This window comes from Aspergillus thermomutatus (assembly GCF_002237265.1).
Source record: "Aspergillus thermomutatus strain HMR AF 39 chromosome Unknown NODE_181, whole genome shotgun sequence".
NCBI classification, from domain to species: Eukaryota; Fungi; Ascomycota; class Eurotiomycetes; order Eurotiales; family Aspergillaceae; genus Aspergillus; species Aspergillus thermomutatus.
The window spans coordinates 21,719-44,705 of record NW_020798230.1 but is presented as its reverse complement, the minus strand read 5'-3'; the positions used below and the strand labels follow the sequence as shown (position 1 = coordinate 44,705).

At 47.3% G+C, this 22,987-nt stretch overlaps 6 protein-coding genes across 6 annotated transcripts; 3 read left to right on the top strand and 3 right to left on the bottom strand.

The window, feature by feature from the left end:
* Positions 1–344: 344 nt before the first annotated feature.
* CDV56_105281 (uncharacterized protein) lies at positions 345–770 on the bottom strand (the record flags this gene model as incomplete). The annotated part of the gene is made up of 2 exons (XM_026758900.1): positions 345–542; positions 600–770. 2 exons carry the CDS (start codon positions 768–770, stop codon positions 345–347), a joined length of 369 nt encoding a protein of 122 aa, XP_026612258.1.
* A 3,060-nt stretch (positions 771–3,830) lies between these two features.
* Positions 3,831–4,394, top strand: CDV56_105006 (uncharacterized protein; the record flags this gene model as incomplete). The annotated part of the gene is made up of 1 exon (XM_026758625.1): positions 3,831–4,394. The coding sequence occupies one exon, from the start codon at positions 3,831–3,833 to the stop codon at positions 4,392–4,394; it is 564 nt and encodes a 187-aa protein (XP_026612257.1).
* A 665-nt stretch (positions 4,395–5,059) lies between these two features.
* On the top strand, positions 5,060–7,044 carry CDV56_104777 (purple acid phosphatase family protein; the record flags this gene model as incomplete). The annotated part of the gene is made up of 4 exons (XM_026758396.1): positions 5,060–5,415; positions 5,474–6,169; positions 6,216–6,656; positions 6,705–7,044. The coding sequence occupies 4 exons, from the start codon at positions 5,060–5,062 to the stop codon at positions 7,042–7,044; spliced, it is 1,833 nt and encodes a 610-aa protein (XP_026612256.1).
* A 3,034-nt stretch (positions 7,045–10,078) lies between these two features.
* Positions 10,079–18,297, bottom strand: plb2 (lysophospholipase Plb2; the record flags this gene model as incomplete). The annotated part of the gene is made up of 8 exons (XM_026757327.1): positions 10,079–10,427; positions 10,633–11,360; positions 11,422–11,729; positions 11,794–12,007; positions 12,061–12,365; positions 16,315–17,426; positions 17,491–18,139; positions 18,219–18,297. 8 exons carry the CDS (start codon positions 18,295–18,297, stop codon positions 10,079–10,081), a joined length of 3,744 nt encoding a protein of 1,247 aa, XP_026612255.1.
* A 1,332-nt stretch (positions 18,298–19,629) lies between these two features.
* CDV56_103520 (nuclear transport factor 2 family protein) lies at positions 19,630–20,130 on the top strand (the record flags this gene model as incomplete). The annotated part of the gene is made up of 1 exon (XM_026757139.1): positions 19,630–20,130. The coding sequence occupies one exon, from the start codon at positions 19,630–19,632 to the stop codon at positions 20,128–20,130; it is 501 nt and encodes a 166-aa protein (XP_026612254.1).
* Positions 20,131–21,104: 974 nt separating this feature from the next.
* CDV56_103217 (MFS transporter) lies at positions 21,105–22,969 on the bottom strand (the record flags this gene model as incomplete). Its single annotated transcript, XM_026756836.1, has 4 exons — positions 21,105–21,351; positions 21,400–21,531; positions 21,578–22,564; positions 22,620–22,969. The coding sequence occupies 4 exons, from the start codon at positions 22,967–22,969 to the stop codon at positions 21,105–21,107; spliced, it is 1,716 nt and encodes a 571-aa protein (XP_026612253.1).
* Between the last annotated feature and the right edge of the window lie 18 nt (positions 22,970–22,987).

The window sequence follows — 22,987 nt, the reverse complement described above, 5'->3', positions numbered from 1 at the left end:
GAATCCCAACCGGTGCGGTTTTTCCAAGGCCTTGACTCTATCCACGAAGAGAATGATCAACACTGAACCATTTTCAAGGTTGTGAAAGGGGCCAATGAAGAATGTTCTTCTTCTGTTTGCTTAATACTTTCACAATGTACCTATTTTGATGGAAAGGCAAGGTCATGTGATCAACTGATTTCACTCTGGTATAAACTGCATGATAACAAATCATCGTGCCATATGGACACTGGATGCTAAAAGAACCATTGATGCTGATGCTTTCCTAGTAGTGTAGTACTAAGAGATTATACTTGAGGCATCTTAGAACACCCAACGTCTCACCGACCTTACATACCCACACCTCAAATGGGAACACCGACAAAACCGCACCCTCGTTGAAGGGCTCCCGTCAGTGTGCTAGCATCTGCCGGACTGCAGACACCAGCAGCGCAATTGGTAACTGAAGTCACAAAAGCTCCGTTTGGGTTGCAAAAGCACGCAACGTTCAAGACGCCGGTACAGGCTGGTGTTCCTGCAATGGCGGTGTCGATGCATCCGAACTGGTAGACCAGCATTAGTCCATCCTTAGTCATGCAGGTGGGCTGGGGATAACGTACAGAACAAGGCGGTGCCCCGAAGAGCCCAAAGAAAATAGTAACCGGATTTGGAAGGCCGCCGTTACCAGGATCGAGGGTTTTGGCCGGGACGGACTTGGTTGGATCTGCCACTGGTCCTGCAAGGACAGCAGCAGAGAGAAGAGGGACACTGAGAACTGTAGAAAGCCTCATGGTGGATTCCAAACGGCGATTCCAGTGATGATCGAGACTTCTGCTGCAGATAGCTGAAATATAATATCCTTGAACTTTTGAATCGGCGGGTCAATGGCATTGTTGAGAGATGAGCAGACTTATATAGGTTGGATCCCGCATACAACTCAAGCAGACCTCGGTTGACAACGGCAAGTCTGCGCGCATGAGGCAATTTTGGATGTTCAGAATTCAGAATTCGAGATACTGCTAGCTACTACCGTTTCATTCCCTGGTGTCACACTGGCATCTTCTCATAGAGGAGGGCCCTGGTTGAGGGAGCCTTCCACTGCATAACACATGCTTAGTCTACCTCAATAAGCCCATGTGGTAGACATATCACAGGTTAAATCTAGTAACACATGTATTCATCCATGTTGTGATTATAACATATGTGAATAGGTTTGCAGAAGTGAATCCATGGATATGCTGTAAAGCTGAATGGCATAGTAGGATGCTAATTTAATGACTATATCATACATTACAAAGGAAATTTATATATCCTTTACATACTTACCATAAAAGTAGTCATCACGCCATATAGTCCATAAATCCTCTGTGTGAGAGTCTATTGGAATCACCAGAGCCATGTATAATAATTAGTGTATTCCAATATTCTAGCTATATGAACCATGCAAGCTTCGCAACTCTCAAGGTCTCATACATTGAATCCATGTGAAAACCTACTGCCAATATCCAGTTTTGCTCCCTGTGACTGTCAGTCATGCTGGGATGACTATCTCTCTACCTGATATCAACGCAACGATCTTTGATGGACATGCCTTGGTTATGCCTGGCCAAGGCTACTGTGGTCGGCCGTGTTACCGATGTTGTGTAACTGGCTTCCCCCGAAACATGTTATTGCAACATTCAATATCTCAGAGCCAACTGCCGAGGAACATGGTGTCCGGCTCTATTCTCTGTGAAGGCCTCGTCTGCTCCGATCCGGAGTAATTTGATAACCATTCCGAACCATGCCTATGCTGGAGTAATGATTGGATGTTTGCTGCCCCCCGGCTAGATTTATGCCACTACTCAATCATTACCACCCTGGGAGGGAAGAGAATCGAAGAGTAGAACGTCCCAATCATGAGCATATTGGTAACCTTGACTCGGCCTACTACGCTCTCAAGGACTGTGCGACTCTCGGGAATCATCATGTCCCCGCACACTGTATCACAACAAGACGCAGAATCGCAATGTGATATTGATATAGGACTGCAGTTTTTGACAACATAACATGCCGGTCTACAAAGTTTCCAACAGCTTATTTGAGCGGTACAACAACGACCGGTGTTTGCGCAACCGAATTCATTGGATAATGTTTTACTGAGAGGCAAATTTCCCCATCGAGCATCGAATCGAACCGAGGTTGTACGACGTCAATTCCTTACACATTCGAGCGATGCACAAGCAATATGCAGTAACCAAGGCACCAGTAGCACTCCACTAGTACCCCGGTGGATGGATTTTGGGCCACCGTCGTCTATGAAGCCCTTCTCTGGCTCGTGGTCTGCTAACATATAGAACTTCAACCCTCAATGACAAATATGATGTGTCCCTGGAGTTGAATCGATGTAGATTGCATTATTCATGTGCGTCTTTGGGCTAGTTTCAGGCTCCCAGGTATCCGAGATAGGGTTTCCCAATTGCTCGTGACCACGCTCCGTTCGAAGAAGAAATCATGGCCATTCACTCACGCAGAAGGATAATGACGTTCACATATGAAGACAGGATGTATCTCGGGTAATTATTGAGTGTCTTACGCAGAATTTGAGAACCATTTCCCCTCTGAAGACTCCAGAGGTCGCATTATATAGGACAATTTCTGAGCGCGCATTCGACATTTAGATATTCGAAGCTGGCGAAACATAATCTGGCCGTCCAGATAAGGCCAATTATAACGGCCTCTAATTACTCCTTTTTTTAAAATTGCTTGCTTTAGTACCTAATCTTATTCTACAAAAATCCGCACGAGTATTGAAAGCTGTCTTAGGCCGACCGACATCAGAACTTTCCTCTCCAGTTGTCAACCCATATGATTTTAGCATGCTAGGAATCTCTGCAGCTGATAAGTTATTTATGAGGCGATCATAGCTAGAATACCTCTGCTTTTCCCTCGGCGTATGTATCTGCCAATGATTACGACAATTTGGAGTCCGCGAGACTCGGTATTAAATGGGCTCCCCGAACAAATCCCCAGGTATTTATATTCCGTGCATTTGAGATACAAAGAAAAGGTCTAAGAAGCCCAGTCTCACTTTGGGAGGATTTAGCTGCTTGAATATGTGAGAAAATGAGGTCGAAAACCGTGGTCGAGGATGACCGAATGCGGCAACACCGGATGCGGTTGACCTCTCTCTTATACTCCAACATCCACCACTTTCAACAAGAAGACAGACCACCTTTTCCTCTTGATCTCCATTACTGTACCCCGCGGAGTAGTTTAATTATGTGATAATAATGATCGTCCACGCTATGCGTCAAAGCCGCCATCGCTGACCTCTTATCATTACACTCATTGTCCTCTCCCTGTTATGCTTCGTCCGGCTTTTAGGTCAGTCGTATGGCTCGTTCTCCTAGCGGGAGGAGTTTCCAAGCTCCTCTACAAATCGAATAGCCAAGGTGTCGATGCTGTACGGGAAGCCCAACCGGCTATACAAAAGAGCACTCCAGAGTCATATCCGACACGCACGAAGATGAAGATATCCTATGCATGTTCTGCGGCAGGACATCTCTGTTGGGTTCTGGAATAAACCGAGCTATTTATTGTCGTTGGTGATTAATGAACTAGCCAAACCTCTGGGGGAGAGGGTGGACTGGTTCATGTATGCCTGCCCATACCAGAGGCTGGAGAGATGGGGAACATACTGACTGCGACAGCTGGGTTGACGCAGACTCGATTATTCTCAATAGTGCGGTGCCCGCTGAGATCTTTCTCCCCCTTCTGATCTTGATAATATCCACTTCGTTGCGACGAAAGATCACAACGGCCTCAACACGGGAATTATCTTCCTGCACATCCACCCATGGACCATCAACATGCTCGTCGAGAGTCTCGCGTACCCTCACTACTTCCCTAATGAGACTCTGCGCCGCTCTGTAGACCAGGAAAGCATGGCACGGGTCCTCAGTAAAGCAACTGGTGGGCCCGACGGTTATGGATACAAAGATGGCATGACCTATGTACCGCGCACATGGATCAACACTTACGAATGGATGCACGCTTATGAAGGCGAAAGGGGGAATCTGCTCGTACATTTCCCTGGTCTGGAAGAACATCGATGGTCGCATATGTCTAAGTGGCTGGACATTGTCGAAACGACGCCGAAAAAGTTGGAGGTTCCATTGGAGGAAGCCGAGTATTTTAACCAGACGACGGCATTCCGGACGAGGCTTCGAACGGCGAGGGAGACCATTACATTGACGGAGAAAAAGGTTGGTTTGATGCCAAATGGGACTATAGGTGAGAAGGAGGAGATTAAGAAGACAGAGATGGCAATTTGTGAGTTGAAGAGGGTGTTGCGAGAGGAGGCGGACAATGTTGAGGCGGCCCAACAACGCCTGCAGGAGTTGAACGCCATCAAGGAATCAATTTCAATTTGATTTAGCTCATTTGTTACGATTAGATGATACTCCAAGATAAGTTGTCTTTCTTCATGCAGATTTCCGATCCCTTATTCAGGCCTCATGTTCTGCTGGTGTGAAGGCTTTCCGCTTTCGGAAACATGACAATCTATCTGCAAGTACCCCTTCAAACATCTTACAAATCATCAGAATGGTCGATAATACTTTCTATCTCACTTCAAAATCTAGTAAATACGTATCATGACCTGATAATATTGACAAAATCTCAATACAATCCTGTAGCAGAATACAAATGATTCAACAATCGGCATCAAAGCCTTCCAGAATTGTCTGTAAGCTAGATAACTATACAGGGGTTTCCAACATCATATTCAGGCACTTATCATCATTGTGACTTAACTAGGTAGTCGGGAGGCCTGACTCGTACCAGCCAATGATAATGTCTAGGAACCAGCACATGCTACGGTAGTTAGTAGCCCAAGCTTAACCGAAGCTTTGCAGGTCTTGGCCAATTGCTAATCTGGGCATCTCCACGTGTGATAGTGATAAACTTGTTTACAACGGTCGTTCGTCGGAGATTTCCGCCTCCGACAGATAAGCAACCAGACTGATTTAAATCAGCTCATCGCTTTGATGGATCGGAATTTTCTCAATCGATCAACGCGCTTCCCTGAGGTAGCAAAATGAAGACAACCACCGCATCGGCTTTGCTGGTCGCCCTCACTGCGACGGCCGCTCAGGCCCGTCCCGTGGTCGACGAGCGCTATCCGTACACTGGTCCCGCTGTTCCCGTCGGCGATTGGGTTGATCCAACCGTCAATGGCAATGGAAAAGGCTTCCCCCGTCTGGTGGAACCTCCTGCTGTGAAGCCTGCGACTGCGAACCCCAAGAACAATGTCAATGTGATTTCGCTGTCGTATTTGCCGGATGGTATGCACATCCACTACCAGACCCCGTTTGGACTGGGTGTGACGCCTTCCGTGAAATGGGGCAAGCATCCCCAGCATCTGGATCAAGTCGCTCATGGATATACTCACACGTATGTTTCTTGCCATTGAACAAAAAGAAAAAAAGAGAGCAGAAGCTAACTGCAATAGGTATGACCGCACGCCGTCGTGCGCCGAAGTCAAGGCTGTCACTCAGTGCAGCCAGTTCTTCCACGAGGTCAGCCTCGACAACCTCGAATCCGGAACAACGTACTACTACCAGATTCCTGCTGCCAACGGCACCACCGAGTCCGACATTTTGAGCTTCAAGACTGCTCGTCGCGCGGGAGATCGTCGCCCCTTCAGTGTGGCCGTCTTAAACGACATGGGTTACACGAATGCAGGGGGCACGTTCAAACAGCTCGTCAAGGCCGCCAACGAGGGCACTGCGTTTGCCTGGCACGGCGGTGATATCTCATATGCCGACGATTGGTATAGTGGTATCCTTCCCTGTGCTGATGACTGGCCTGTCTGCTACAATGGCACTAGCACCGAGTTGCCTGGTGGAGGTCCCATCCCGGACGAGTACAAACAGCCTCTGCCGGCGGGTGAGATTGCCAACCAGGGTGGTCCCCAGGGCGGCGATATGAGTGTACTGTATGAGTCCAATTGGGACCTGTGGCAGCAGTGGCTGGGAAATGTCACGCTCAAGATACCCTACATGGTTTTGCCCGGGAACCACGAGGCTGCGTGCGCCGAGTTCGATGGTCCCGGCAACGCGTTGACTGCATATCTAAACAACGGGATCTCCAACGGCACTGCCCCCAAGGCAAACTTGACCTACTATTCCTGCCCTCCATCCCAACGGTAAGATCCATCCCCCGCAATCCCTAGCACAACCTAACCCGCACAGGAACTTCACCTCGTACCAGCACCGCTTCCGCATGCCTGGCCCCGAAACCGGCGGCGTCGGCAACTTCTGGTACTCGTTCGACTACGGCCTGGCCCACTTCGTCTCCATGGACGGCGAGACCGACTTCGCCAACAGCCCTGAGTGGCCGTTCCAGGAGGATGTCAAGGGAAACGAGACCCTTCCCAAGGCTTCCGAGACCTACGTAACCGACAGCGGCCCCTTTGGCGCCGTCGACGGCAGCTTCAAGGACACTAAGTCCTACGCGCAATACAAGTGGCTGAAGAACGATCTCGCCAACGTCGACCGCAAGAAGACCCCCTGGGTGTTTGTCATGAGCCACCGACCCATGTACAGCTCCGCGTACTCGAGCTACCAGAAGCATCTCCGTGATGCGTTCGAGGAATTATTCCTGCAGTACGGTGTTGATGCTTATCTGTCTGGGTATGTTGCATCTTCGCCCATCGTCAATACAGATACTGACCGATGCAGACACATCCACTGGTACGAGCGCATGTACCCCCTCGGCGCCAACGGGACCATTGATTCGGCGTCGATTATCAACAACCACACCTACCGCACTAACCCCGGCAAATCCATCACCCACATCGTCAACGGAATGGCTGGCAACATCGAGAGCCACAGTGAGCTCAGCGCGGGCCAAAGTCTCCAGAACATCACTGCCTTGCTGGACACCACGCACTATGGCTTCAGTAGGCTTACCGTGCTGAGTGAGAAGGAGGTTAAGTGGGATTTCATCCGCGGTGATGATGGGTCTATTGGCGATTATTTGACCTTGCGTAAGGAGAAGACCCACGGCAAGGGAAATTAGGTGCTAGTCGGAAGGAGTATGAGCAGCAGGAGTTGTATATAATTAAGCAGCGTGTGTATGTACCTCATGGCATGTTTTAGCACAAGTGTATAGCTAATGTGAAGACTAGAAACATCAATATCTAGGGAGGCGCGGACCAGGTGGTCTGTGTGCCAAAGTCATTTGGCTGCTTCTAAGCTTAGAAGTGTGATACTATTAAGTAGCATTCTGTAGTAATTCACATGATAGGTCGCTTTGATGGATTCAACTCTATAGGAATATAATATTAAATCTAACATATGGAAATATAGTTTTGGAGTTTGGACAGAAGTTCAAGTGGCTAGAGCTTACTGGAGTGAGTGATGTCTTGTCTTCTAGAGAGCCAACCTTTCAGCTGATAGCCTTTCTAATTATACTCTCATCATTATCTTTGCCTGTTCAACCTTCCTATATTTGATCACCTTCTAGCTTAATAGCTGCCTTTGCATATGTATAAGATAATTTATCTACCACTGATTATGTGCTTGCAGAAGCTTATCCTATGCCTTGATCTATGTAACAATCACGAGATGCTCTTCGTGTATACTGCCTGTGAAGACTCGTAAGCACCCTAAAATAAGGATATTCCTACATTTTTCAAAATGGCTAGATAGCCTAGTGTCCAGTTCATCAATATTCAAAGATCTAATTGACATATCTAGTGGTTGCTGAGTTATTAAGGCTTAATTAGATACATAGCCACGGTTATTGTGATTTCTAAACGCCTTACTCATGGGAAGGCCTGTTCATCAAGCCAGGGCTGCCAGGCTACGCTGCATCATCCACTATGCTGGTGTTCCTAACTCTTACATGCTAGACTGGATATCATATGCATCTTCCGGATCGATCAAATGTGCGTGATCATAGTCCGCCTCGTTACCCTTGGCTTCCATCTGCAAGTAACCAGGGGCATAAAGCTCAATGTCCTTAGCCCAAGTATCCCTCGCTCCGTCAAAGTGAGGCAAGAATTCTTCTCGGGCCTTGGCACACAGATATCAATCACTGGCAGTGTCATATCCAATCTTTACAATCTCAGTCAGTCAAATGTATCCCATTTTCCTTCTCCTTCGTCTTTCAGATGGCGCAGGATAACCCATACTTAGCAATCATTTCTGGTCGGACTCCGCCAGCCCTGATGGCATGATCCATATACATCAACGCAATGGCCCATGTCGCCGTCCAAGCGGCAGGACAAAATGTAGAGTTTAATCCACCTGGATCGATTGGATCTATGGCATTCTGATAGAGGGGCCAAGCACACAAAGTTGGCTGTTGTCAGGAATGAGTCGTAAACCTTGCTCAGGGCCACCTCGGGGTACCCTATTATGGTACGACTTTGTATATTGTTAACGCTTCTTGCTCTTCATCTCTCTCTCCCCCCTACCCCCCCCCCCATTTTTCCTTTTTGTTTCCAAGTAGTGAATCGGCTTACATCACGAAATTCCCGTGTCGCTTTTGCCCACTCCTCAACAAGTGTCCGTTGTTGGCGAACTTCATAATCCCCATCAACGTCTGGAACATGAGCTGCTTCGTGGGTAATAAAAATCTTCTCTATTCTGACAGAGGGTTGCGGTGTCCTGAACGCCAGTGGGGAATATCAATGCTCTTGACAAATATTCAATTTCAATTATGCATGTTTGTTGTACGTAACTAGGTAATCCAATCACAATGGGTAGCATTTAACTGATCTACAAATGATTTCAATGCCATGATTCCATGAGCTTCAATTCCATACCACTACGAGCGTTCATGATGGTGATTAGCTTACTGTCTCTGGTTGCAGCATGGGCTTACACAAAACCAATCAGTGGCCGTCGCAGCAATAATCTAGCCCATAAAGGAATATCTCACAAGCAATCATTCCTTCGAGGCGCAGCCGTTGATAATTATTGTTAGGGGTGGCATCACGGCTGTCATATTCCATTCGCTCCCCGCACGCCCTCCTCAAGTATCCTAGCATACCGGAGCTAGAATCAGCGCCCATGTAGGAGATAGGCGGAATATTCAGGGGTCGAGTGAGGAGAGCGGGATTATGACGAAAGATTGTGATTCTTTAGAGCATATATGACTGGTAACTCGGATGATTGACCTCCTGTCCTAGGTTTATCTACTGAGACTGTCATTAATTGCCATTGTCGCACGGTTTTATGGAGTCTATGGGAACCATATTCCCCTGGCTTAGCACATTCAGATGCAAGCTAGAAGTCTTAGAGAGTCCGTATAATGTGCAAACAACAGGGATGGAAGGCAATATCCTTATCAACTCTACAGAGTACGAAATGAGATTGGGACTAAATTTCGCTCCATCTGTTCAAAAGTCCGCGAGCTGACAGCAAATAACAGTGTCTGTCTCGACCAATTGGGACACTCTAACGATTCTAGTTTATCCATGTGAGTCAGGTGACCCCTCTCTTTACAATTTATGGAGGACAAACAGGATCTGAATATGGACAGAGAAATATATTCTTCAGGAAGACGTCGTCAAAAGCACTGATCTTTGGTATATGGTCGGACGCTTGGTGAAGCACTCATAGGAGGTAAGAAACAAAACCGCAACGGTGAGTACCAGACCTAGTAGGTCACACATAACGTTGATGTCAAGACTCAGATAACTCAGATATCGACTGGTCAATGCCCTGGAAGTAACGGAGAAGATTACACGAAAGTCCTCCACCCCCAGAGGACCGGCGGTTGAGACCTACCCATTCTTCTGCAGTCAAGATTCGTAGTCCTATCCGACTCGTCGGTCAAACAATCAAATACAGAACGAGACTGAAAAGCCCAAGAAGAAGGGCTATTTGCGTAGTTGCGCCTCATGATGCTATCCTTGGTGTAAGTCCATCTGCAGCCGGGTCACCAAGATTGTTGAACAGTAGTCGTTTGCTCTGCGGTATGATTCGCGTCCCAGGCGATTAGTCTTGTTCCAGCCGAACATCCAAGACATGGTAGGCTTATCTGGAAGACTCACAGGGTCTCTCCCTTCCGACGATCAGACAGATTCTCACTCAGGGTGTGATTATGCCAAGAAGGCCGATTCACTGAAGACCTGGTTGAGATCCCAAAAAAATATATCACTTGCTGCGCCGGATGATTCCAGCCCTTGCGGAGGTATTGAATCAAGATGTAGGTCAATGTCAGAAGCCAAAAGCTGCGGGAAGCAATTGGGATATCCCGGCTGTTTGTCTGAGGAGACGGTAGAGGGTGGTAAGCCTCCAGTGGCATCGACGGCGTACCCCACGGTACTAATGGTTGTGGCAGTATGTCGCAAAATTCCTTGATTGGCATTATTTGATTCCCTCAGGATATTCTTGGCCATTGCGGTCATTTTCTGAAGCATCTCGGACAGTAACAAAGCAAGCGGTGAGCTGCTGGTGGTCAGAGCATTAAACATCGAATCCGCGATGATCTGCAGCAAATGGAAATCGGACGAAGCACTCAGATCCCCAGGATGTAGGATTAAGTTGATGAAGATATCGAAAAAGGCAGAGAGCGGGTAATAGGATATTCGGCGTCAGATACGTCAGCAGGCTCTGAGTGGATAGAAACCAACAGTTTGACAAAAGATCATACCGGGCCAGGTTGTTCCGAAACAAATTCCCGCTCTCCCGCAAGCTGTTGAGAAGCTGGGCTGTATGCCTTGCGGCCGTGAGACATTTCGTTCGGCCGGAAATGCTCTGAGACTCGGTTGAAGTGGTCTGAAGGATTGAAAGATCATTGGAACGAAAAGCTTCTCCGTAGCTGCTTCTCCGATGGAGCATTAATTGGCAGTTGTAGTATTCTGCGTGCAACAACACAGTGAAAGGAAAGAATTCAGCATTGGGGAAATGCAGTGCCTTCTCCAGCGGTGGCAACTCAGGCAAGTTTTCCCGCCAGATGCCAAGTTTCTCATCAAGATTATTCAGTGTTGCGAGACTTTCTGCCCCGCGATTACCTTTCGGAGAAGAAACGGAATAGAGCTTTGAATAGATCTCGCTCTTGATCCTGGCGAGCTTCACAAAGTGCGCAAAATAGGATAGGCCGCCCTTGACATGAGGCGGCTGCAGTAACCGCCACGTTCGGGGCTCGCTGACTTCGATATCGTCCTCGCAAATCGTAGGCGGACGTCCAAGCCGGAGACTTATACATCTGTCCAGCACGTACAGAACCCAGAAAACGTTGCGCCGCTCCTCGGTTTCCCTTGTGGTTTGATATGAATCTGCAGGCGCCCGGTGCAGCCCCAAACCAAGAGCAAGGCGCGCCGCCGCTCCGATGGCCATATAGCTTGCTTCGACGTCAAGAAGAATGTCAAGGATCAACGCCTGCGACATGAGATTATCATAAGCTTAACCACCGTGCACCTGACAGAAAGAGAGAACCAACCATTCCAACGAGGGCCTGGACACCCATAACCTCTCTGCAGCTGTATGCAAGTTGGGTGAAAACAGAATAACAATTCCGGAGACAGCTTAGTACATGCAGGGTGCCCTTTTTTTCTCCGCAAGGAGCCATGGTTGAGTGCAAACCGGTCTCGTCCTCAAAGACAAGTCCGCCGATGGCGAGTACGGCGTTGAGTGAGGCATACCAGGACACGCTTGTTGGTGGATTATCTGAGTACTGCCGTTCAAAAAGCTCCATAAACTTTCCTCGATCATAGAGAGGCATAGTAGGGTTAATATAAGTGAAGAAATCTGCACAGCAATGAGCCACTTGTGAAGAGCTATAGGTATTAGATGAGCAACAGGGGGATCTGACAGTTGACTGTGAGAATCGCAGACCCTCGTGGGGGAAGGGGTGTTCGATCATCCGGTGTGAGATGTTGCCATGTGCTAATCATCTCCTCAGACCAGCCGAGCATATATGTTCGAGCTCGATTCAAGAAGAAGTCGGACAGTTCGGTCGAGCCAGTGAGATCTGAAAATCGACCGTAAACCGCGCGGTGATAGAAGTGAGAAACCAGACGCGGATCCTACATAGAACGGCAGTTGTAAGCAAACCACAGGCTCTAGCCGATACAATGACCGGAGAGTTACCGATAAAACTCGAGAATCCCACTCTATCGATCAAACAAAAGGATAATTCGTCATCATCGGCTATGGGCGACAATGGATGGACATGGGTTTGATCCGCTGATTTATGCCTCGATGCAGACAAAAGGGACTCTACCAGCTCGAGCCGGTTTTTCATCTCAGTGAGTGCATCCCTGCGAATGTTTATCTCGACGTCAGTGTGTTGATAAGCAAGCCAAAGAGGGATGTTGGCTCTTACTGCTGCGAACTTGATGGTGTTTTGGCGCTTCGCTTCCGGCTCGTAGGAGAAAAAGCACACTGTTGTCCCAGCTTTGAGCAGCGACTACAGTTTCCACCGTCCCTTTTACATCGGACCTGGTGAAAGAATATCATGGTTAGCACATTGGCCTGACATAACTGAACTCTTGCAAGTTCATACCTTTGCTTTCCTGCAAGATTCGCAGGAAGCACGGAGTGGAATATGAGCATTAGAGGCTGACAGCATCTAGCGTGATGAAAAGCACCCTAATATTCGATGTACATGTATTCAGGGTGAAGAGGCTCAATGCGACTGAGCTCAGGCTGGCGATGGTCTGGGATATAACAGGCAACGTCGTTAGGCTTGCAAGACAGGGATCTTTGTGAACTCAATCTATTCGAATCCCCAGGGTCTGCTGATCTATGGTTCACTTATAGCCACTAACTTTAAAGAGAAATCACAACCATTGAATCGATTAACTTTATACCAAATAGGGGTTCTCTCATCCTTGGCTATGCGAGTAATTTGTTAGCCAGCCCCGTGGCCAACATAATCAAAATACACTTCGTCAAATAAACTTAACTTTGCTTCTGGGAGAGGCCAAGGACTCTGTCGGGCTGAGGTGGCGAAAGCAGACCTGTCATGTCAATGGAAAATCTTGCGGGATGACAAACTGAGAAGCAGACCTGTCAAAATCTTCTAGACTATGTCTAGATCAAGAGGCTCTCTGGCACTTGCCAGTCACGACTCACAATTACAAATAACGCCTGTCCACTCAAGCCCAATAAAAAAAGAATGGGAGGCATTATCTACCTAGGATTTAGATACTCTGAATAGAGTTTTGTGGCCGCCAATAAGTAGGAACATTTCTGCTAGTGTGCGCAAATGAGTCTTATCAGACATGGGACCAAACCTGAGTTACCTGACTACTTGGCTCACAATGGAAATTAACCCTACTTATGTTGTATTGGCTTGTTTGTTCCTCAGTGGTCAGAGAAAGCCAGTGGCGTGCCTAGATTCAGAAATGGAAGGCTTCAGTAGGACGACAAAGTGGTCCTGTTTAATGGACCCCTTCAACTCACCATATCAAGTCTAATGCGCGACCCCGCGTGGCATCTCAATGATGAGCCATTTTCCCATACTGGATTAGGGTGGAAGTTTAAAAGCTTTTGAACCCCCTGGAATAATGTTAGTGTCACTGCTTTGAATAATGCTATTCTGTCCCCACAAAGCTCAGTGAGAGACTGAGAGTACACAATCCTTCATCAAATCAGTAGCAAATGCTTCATATTCAATATGGCTGGTCTTGGGAGCCTCCACTTTGCTTGATATTTAAGCTACATGATATAGGTATTCCCAGATAACAATGCAATATTCTAATAGGTCGTGTAGGAAATACTTAACTAGAGGCAGAGCAAATGGATATGAAAAGGTGTGATGTTGGCGGAAGTTAGACTTATAAAATGAGCCACTATCAACAGCGACACTTGAAAGTTCACTCATGATATCATAAAGTCCCATCGCGCAAGAGAAGGACATTTCAAATAGTGAGGAAGACATCAGTAAGTCATCGGGCAAGTATACCTAAGGAGGCTCTTAGACTTCATACAGGCTGCTTTGAAGGTTGAGTGGCAGTGCTTCTGCCTCTGAGCGTTGTAATTTATTACCCGAGGACTTGCTGAGTTGCTGAACCGTGGACGGGACCCAATTCCCTGCTCTGATGGACCTGATATTAAGCGAGATCTACTGAGACTGTCCATTGGAACCTGACAGGTGTGGTCATTTTACGGCCACTTTTGCTCCACAATGGTGGTACCTAGATATTGGTCGTAGTCGCCGTGCATGGCTGTAGATTAAAGGCAGATTCAAATGAACAACTCCGCGGGCCTAGATTTGTTCTGGCCATCTCTAAGTTCGGAAAAGAAAGAATGGTCTTCCTGAGGTCAGAGCAGATGCGTGGCCGCTTGACTTTGGTCGGTTGGATGAGCTTCAAATCTGAGTACCTCTGAAGCATAGTCAGCTAGTTGATACTATGACCACCTCTCCTATGATGCCCTCCTAGAAACACGATAAGCAGTCACTGGGTGTGAACCTCAAGAGCAATGGAGAAGGGGTGATGTATATAGTTGTTTACCCTTAGTAGCTATTTAATTAGTGTCTTATACTTCCTACACACTGAGAAAGCATTACATTGCTTCTACTTTAGAACATGATGGAATAATCATTACTTGTACTACAACCTGTGCAGCTATGTAATGTCAGAGAGTTGCTTCATGGCTTTAGATCCCCCACACAAACCGTGAACCAACTGCATCAGCCACAATACTTAGGGGATCTTACCCAGAGGAACGTTTCTCTAGTGACATGGAAACTCCCCGACTTGATAACCGTTGACCGACCAGAAATTGCAAAGGGCTAGACCAGCCATGCGGCACCGCGATAAGCGAGCAATACCCAATTAGATGCAGGCGATAAGAGATTACGACGCCTGCCTTACCTAGGTAAGATTTGAGAGAGACACTTAGGTAATCATGAAACTACCTAGTTAACTACCGAGCGATAAGTCCAAGAAAATTAAAGTATCTCAAATTTCATTGGCTGCAAGCGGTGGAAAACACGGCCCGTAATTAGCTTGCCGAAGGAATCAAGAACAACTCGGCGAAATCCGAACCACCAATAGGAGGGAAGGTAGTGGGTATTCCGCATCGGCGTGCGCAATTCTTGCAAGTCTATTGGGCGAGTGGGTCATCACTGTACAGGTAGGTAGCTAAGTACCTGCCTAAAAAGGTAGGATAGCTCTCGTGCGAGTGTGTTGAGTCGGCTCTCCGTGCTCTTTGCAGCAAAGCTTATGATTGCATGCAGACCAACTTCCTTGCTTTCCAGAATCATTCTAATTCCAGACTGAACGCCTCAGGGCATTAGGCTGCTTTCATGAAAATGCAAGAGTTAAAGGATGAAGACAAGAACAGCCCCTAATCATGAATTCTTGCTCAAATAAGGTGGAGAATGTTTATATCTGTCAAAGTGTAGGAGTTACTGAAATACTATTACCCTGAAAGAGTGACTGTCATGATGTTATTTTAGTACAGTGGTATAAGTTCTCCGATAATATCTAATTTATCCAGAGATCAAGGAAGTATGATAAGCAGGTTGCGAAAAGACGTTGTCTTCCTCTCAGATGCCATTCTTTCTCTCCCAGCACGATCAATTTCCCACGAAATGAGGGGATGATACGGTGGTCGTCGTTAATCAGCAGGAGTTAACTGCGACGCTGGGAAGGGCGGCCTGGATCGAACCCGCCGCCTCTGCTGCTGGAACTACATTCGTTCCTTTCTTGTAATTCTATCAGTGTCTCGTTTCTCATTCTTTCTTCCCAGAAATATAAATAGCAATCAGTGAAGACGGTGCTTGGAAGGTCAAGTATGCTTGAGAAGACGAAGTCTCTGTTGGATGCTGGTAGTGCATAGTTGTCTTATAATGACTCATCAAGGACAAGGTACTCATCATCAGTTATTACAGAAACAGGGGACATTTGGCAAATGGTTAGCTATCTTCCATTGAGAACCTTCCTCATTCATAGTTGTAAGCTGTAACTAACTTTTAAGCAGTGTCAAGCTCAGGCTAGATCAGTAGGTAATTCAGAGAGGTTCAGAACAAGTATAGATATTTCGAAGGATATAATTCGAAGGATAAATATAGTAAGCACAGTGCTTTTCGCCATAGTATATTAGATCCCTCCAGCCAGTCTCTGGCATTTCCAAGAAATGGTGCTCACATTTGACGTGCTAAACATATTAGAAGATCTTGAGCTACACATAATTCCTCACCATAAAGCACTTTTGCAAGGTGATGAAGCATCAAGTCTCAGAAGGGGGCACATGTCAAAAATAATGAAAGTGGAAAATACAAGAACATAATAGATCATGATAAAAGAGACACATTCATAAATAGTAGGTACAGCGCTTCCCTGTCTCCCCAAGTTCACTTGTCCTCCTGTGTTCTACTTACCAAGTTTGAATGTCGGATAATAATCTTGAGGAGTAGTTGCATTTACGGTACCATTCCAACAGTAGTTCTGGAAACAGGTTGAGCATATCTCTGGGACGGTTGTATTTGTCCTTTCAAAGCTTCGACTTAATATGGCGCAAGCAAGACAAGATGGCCAGTTGGAGTCCAGTGTTGCATTCCCCAGTGTTGCCACATCGTAGCCATTCTCAATGATGGCGTTCCGTTCACTGATATTGTATTGAAGGTCGAAAGTAGGCACATTCGACGGGTATATATAAGGCGCATTAGGAATATAGACAACAACAGGGGCTGAGCCAGTGACGTTAGAACTGTTGCAGCCAAAAAATGTTGGGCGATTGTTCAACCCAAGGTTGACAAAGGTGTTCTGATCAGGCACGTAGGGGAAAGCTGGGCCACCATTCATTCCTGAAGAGCGTACGTTTCGCTCATAAGTGGCTACCATGGATGTTCCATTGGGCCACCTCGAGACGGTGTCGGCTGACGAGTCGAGAGCCAAAATCACATCCACTTGGCGTTGGGGCTGCAGAAGGGGATCTAGCGGGATGTTCTGTAGGTCTTCTCCTCCATCAACCAAGGTCAATGAGGTAGAGTTTGTATATTGGGATGGGCTTGCATAGCGATAGAAAGGGTTAGGTTCATAGACGGCAATATCATTGTTTTCGGACCCGATTCTTCCCAGAATCTTACTTATGGAGTTCGTCAGGGCTGAAGGCGCTTTGGTATCGTTTATGAGCAGGAATGCTTGATTGAACAGAGATGATGACGTGCCCATGATGAACCCAGCGTTATCGAATCCTCGAACACACTTTTCCCCTGTCATCAGTGTCCCTCCCGAGAAATTCGACCCCAGAAATTCTAGGGAAACGAAGGCGGACAGAGATTCGTCCCAGCTCCCAAACTCCCAAGGGTTAAACTCAAACACAGTAGTGTTCGCGGGGATTAGTATCTGTCCCGGAGCTCGACCATCCGCGATGACCAAAGGCATAGGCATTGTTCCGGCCTGGAAATCCTGGCTCAGAGCAATCGACGACCAGGTATAGCTAACGCCACCTTCAGTCGCATTGATGAGTTGATAAGAGAGAGAACGACCCCTGATATTCGATAAGTGAGCTTTGATTTCTTCTCTCCAAGCTCACAAAGGCAGGAAAAGCATACCAGTAATCTGTGATGGAGACCTCATACCCGGCGTCCGATTTCCCGCTCACTGCACTCACCAACTGTGAATAATACTGAGCCGTGCTGATGCTCCATTCAGTGCTCTGAGATGGACCAGTAAAGATAGAATCCTGAAACTGCCACACAGAACCGTTGTCTCGTAGCGATGATACGTCGGAGAAATTATTCATATAGATCGAGCCAACCAGCCAACTTCCACCACTAAGTCCTGAGAGATAAGTAGCCGACTGTAGAATGCCTCCCAGTTGGCCATTGAGGGTTGAGTTAATGGTACGGTTATCAAAAGCTTGCAGTGCACCTCCGCCATTCATCAAGGCTCGATATCCACCGCCAGATGCTGCAATGCCAATATTGGGTAGGGCAGACGCATTAGCCGAATGATTATCAACATAGACAGATCCATTGAAAGAACCGAGATCAACTCTGCTCAGAAACTCTTTCAGGGCGTCTCTAGTGTTATTTCTTCGTACTTTCAGCCATGACGCCTCGGCGCTCGATAAGGAGGTGGCATTGCGGACTGATGGCCGATTCGAAGGGCAGACCTCGCCTTCAGGGGTGTATCCATTGGGTGCATTCGGCAACGCCCGCTTGATAGGAGCAGTGGCTCTTGAAACTCCTTTGGCAAGGGCTGAAAGGATAGTGTTCTTTTAGCACATATACTGCCTAAAATTTCTTTTTTTCCAAAAGACCAGCAGGAAATTCCTTACATTGGGAGAATAGTTGAACTATGAGCAAAGCTTGATAAAGTAGGGTAATACTGAGCAACTTCATGTAAGACTTGTACATTGTGACTGAATGAATGGATTATATGCAAATTAAAAAGATCTGTAGTAACAAAGAATCTAAACTTTCATTCAGGTCTGAAAACCCTTCAAGATATGTACCTAGACCTTGAGCTAAGACTTTGCGTATAATAACTATTTATACGTAAGTTCATCAAATTTAAGCTGTTTGAGGTAGTTAAGTGGTATGATCTCCTTTCCATGAGGCGTGGCAATTCCTAATACAATGTAGTTAGCTTTCAGAACCTTCATTTAGGTAGATCTACATTCTTTGATGAACATGACCGGAAATGTCCAGTGGTGACATAAATTTGACATTTGAGATCAGGGCGTGCCATGGCTCATTAAGCCTATTAGTCATTAACTATATAATTAACTAACTAACTAGTAACTAGCTGGTGATGACAGCATACTACATAGAATTTTGAAATATAGTACAACAATGTCAACTTCTATGGAATCATGTGAAATCATGATATAGTCATTCAATGTATATGACTTTAGAAAAGAGTGCAGAAGTAAGTGATTGCAAAGTAATAAACCCAGGATTATCCTGAAAAAGAACCTGTCTATATTATTCTTTGTCTCTGTAACAAAGATTTTAGGGAGCATGTCTTTCAACCAGCCCAAGCATAATCCTCAAACAGTGACATGCTGGCTAGTTACACAACAGGTATTTGTGTTCCTAAAACAGAAAGAGCATCAGTGCATTGGTCTGCCCAGTAGTCCGCCAGCAGCCTTTTCTAATTACATTTCATTCCATCTCACATTCTTTGCTCCCAGACAGTCATAGGAATAGGCTAGAGTATCATATGTCAAGCATGCTCTCAATAACTTTTAAAGGGCAATTAGTCCACATGTATCTTTGGATACTTTATAAGTAGCTAGAATTCCTATCAATCGAACTAATTTCTTCACATGTACAAACGAGTATCTATCATATTATTCACTAGTTTTTTACTCTAAGACCAACCTATTCAGCACTGAATAGAATGCACAGCTTTCCTAAAATTACCTGGTCTGGCTGTTGGCCTCAGATTAAGAGGTGCAATTATAGCATCCCACTGTACATTTAGACAACGCGTTATTTCAATTCTGTCAAAGCACATTCTTCTAGTGTCAATAAACGGTGTAAATGTAGCTCAGGCAGATATACAAATGTAGGGATGGGAATGCAGTCATGCTATAAGCTATTTTTATCATTAGTAAAGTTGACATATGACCTGGGAAGACTATATAAGTAGGAACGGACTCTCTCATCTTTAGAATGTGCAATCATAAACCACTCTAAGGGAATACTTCCAGCTTTAGTCTCTTAGCTTTGCAGACACTTAAGATGCATATCAATCCTATCCTGCTCTTTTCCATTGTCTCATTGGGCGTTGCCAGAGATCCTTTCGACTCTACAAACTCCCCAAATCGTTCGGAGGTTGAAGGAATACGACCTGATTCATATTGCCCTAGCCGTGACGCCAATGTGGAATACCAACGCGAAATATTTGCCCGATTCGTCCAGACGTTGTACGGCGAGCGGAACGTGTCAGAGGCCTTCAGCACCTATGTTGACCCTGATCTGATTGAGCATGATCCCTTTGATCAAAGCCGTGACGATGTTGTGGCAAGGCTGTCTCAGATCATCCCCGACTCCACTTTTACGGTTGTACACTCAAGTTTTGAGAGCGACACTGGGTTGGTCCACCTCAGACTGGGGGATGAAGACGCGGAGCCAGTTGCTCTTGCGGACATATATCGCATGGATGGGACCTGCATTGTCGAGCATTGGGACGTTCTCCAGACTCGCCCGGAGAATTCCACAAATCCAATCGCCATGTTCTGATTGTTGGAATCGTTTTGTTCTACGCTGTGCGATAGTTTCTGGCTTTACATGGGTTCTGAGTTCTCGAATGTGGACTCAAAAGTCGAAACTGCAGAGCGGTCCCAAGTACCTAGGAACTTGCTTGAAACCGGACTGGATGCAACTCTACTTATGTAATGTGTACTGATTTTATCTTATAAGGGTTTTCTTCCTGGTAATAACTGGCCCTGTACCTGAATGCTTTGTGGCATACAGATAATGCCTTATGGGATACCCTGAAGTCATGGAGATACTCTGCTCAATCTCTGACTGTGTGAGTTATATTAAGCCAGTCTAGTAAATAGTCCCCTTCTTCTCGAGTCCAGCGCTGGTGGACCAAGGTCGAGGTAGCCTAGCTATAGTAGACACTGCATGTGTCAAAGGCCTATCATCATTATTATGGAGCACCTGATTTGTCTTGCTCAATCATGCTGTTGCTTACTCCATCTAATGCTATATCTGGGTTGGCATTGAGCGCACTGGTCAGCTGCCCTGCAGCTATCTCACTGCTCTTGAGGGAGGGCTTGCAGCATATTCACTTGAAGGTTATCAATAGACTGAAAGAGTATCTTCCCTTGCCTTCAACACCTGGATTAGGCATTCGTTCTGTTAAATGACTAATTGAATATGCTAAGAACTTTGCAATGCATACTCATAACTCATCACAGTTGGATGCCCTTCTAATAGCCTTAGCTACCGGATCCAAGTCGAGCAGGAAAAAATCCAGGATGTCTTTGTTGTGTAGCCGCTAAAATAATCCAGAAGTGTTGCGCTTGAAGCCCTCGGTTGGTTCCAGCCTCGGGACTATCCTATGGAGCGGACCCAGCGCCGCCTCTGTTGCATGCTCTCGAATACTGGACCAGTCCAGTACAGGGTGGTGTCAATGTGGAGATAGACTTTGCATGTCTCATGTCATTAATCATGTCGTGGTATCTAGTCTATGCGCTATGCAATCATCAAACATCATAATGCTTTTTCGTCTCCGGGTATACAGGAGCACCAGCTGACCGACTCTTGCTCCTCAGCCAGGGGCCATACACCATGAATGCAATTGGGATGGGCACCATTACTGCGGCAATGCACCCCAGCATGGTCCCAGCCCATTGCACGCCGAGGTTCTCCATCATCTGTCGAGAAAAGAGAGGAAATGCGCATCCTACTGCGGACCGGAGGATAGTGTTTGCTGCGATCGTGGAGGCAGCCCTGGCACCATTAGTGGAGAGATAGATATCGTGAAGGTGGTAGACTTACAAAGTAGGGTAGCAGTCAACAATATAGTTGAAGCACTGCAGGAAGATGCAAAAGATGCCGAAGCCAGTAAGAATGCCAGAAGAAATAGGCGCCATCCAGTGAATAGACGAAGTATAGCCAGTCCAGCCAAACCTGCGGCAGTCAGTAAAAGGCCTTCCATCAGCAGGTAGAAACATACCAAAACATGCCCGCAGCAAAGGTGACACCTCCAACGATAGCTGGAGGGAGACGCCACTCAGGCACGGGGACGTCTCCATTCGCAGCCAGCTTCTTGATATACGAGCCTTGGAGCAACAGGATGAACACGCCACCTAGTAATTCCCCAATGATCAAGCCGACGAACGCCAGTCCCCCATCACCCATATTCATCCCGTACACCCCCTGGAAGACGACAGGGTATGCACCAAGCAGGGCATAGATAAGCCCGTAGATGAAGGAGATATACAGCGAGATAAGCAGCAGAATCGGCTCCGTGACGAGCATCTTCAACGGCCGGGTGAAGTTATTCCGCACGAGCTCATGGAAATCGACCTCGACCTCATCCTGCTTCGCATGGATGCCCCAATTATGCGTCTGCCGACGCAGCGTCGCCGCCTTCCGCACCAGAATAACAGGCGCGTACGTCTCATCCAGGAACAGCGCGACGAGCCCAAATCCCACAAACACCATTATGGCCGAGATATACATCGTCCAGCGCCAACCGAGCGCACTCATCGTGATGAAACCGCCGACAAACGGCGCCGCAAACGGACCGATAAACACCGCCATGCAGAAGACGGACATGATGATCCCGCGCTGTGCATTGTTGAAGAGGTCCGCAAAGACAGCAGGCACAACTGAGATGGGACTCGCGGCGAACAATCCCGCAAAGAACCGGCAGATCATCAGAGTCTGGAAGTCCTTTGCCGTTGCGCAGCCGACGGTGAAGATTCCGCACCCCAGGAGACCCAGGGACAGCGGCCAGCGCCGTCCGATGAGCTCCGAGGAGGGCGCCCAGATGGTTGGGCCCGCGGCGAAGCCGAGCACGTACAGAGTGACGCCGAGCGAGCCGACCTCTTCGCTGACGTGGAATTCCTTGCTGGCGGACCCAATGGCGGCAGAGAAGACGGCGCTGGCGAATGAGCCGGCGAAGGTGCCGTAGCAGAGAATGCAGACCAGGAAGATTCTGTCGCTCCAGCGTTAGCATCTTCGTGGGGCATCTATGTACGAGCGAATGCTACCTTCGTGTCATGGACCAGTTGTACGGGTGTAGGGGATCCTCCGCTCCATCGAATTCGACGACGTATGTTTCCGGATCGGGAAGTAAGGGAGGGTATTCCTTGCCTGCGCCCATGGGTAGCCATGCATCTCGGGGTGCAGGGCCGCGTGTTGAGCCCACGGTGGTCTTTTGCTGGAGTCGGTAGGTGTTGATGCGGGTGAGTTCGAGGGGTTCGAGATGGTCTACCGTTTCGTCGGAGAGGCAGTCGCTGGCGCTGTCGAGGGGATGAGAGGAGACGGTGGGATGGCTGCCATGGTGGTCATCATTGAAAGTCTTGGGCGAATCCAGAGTAAGAGTGTCTGAGTTTTCCATTTCTCCCGCTTGGAGAGG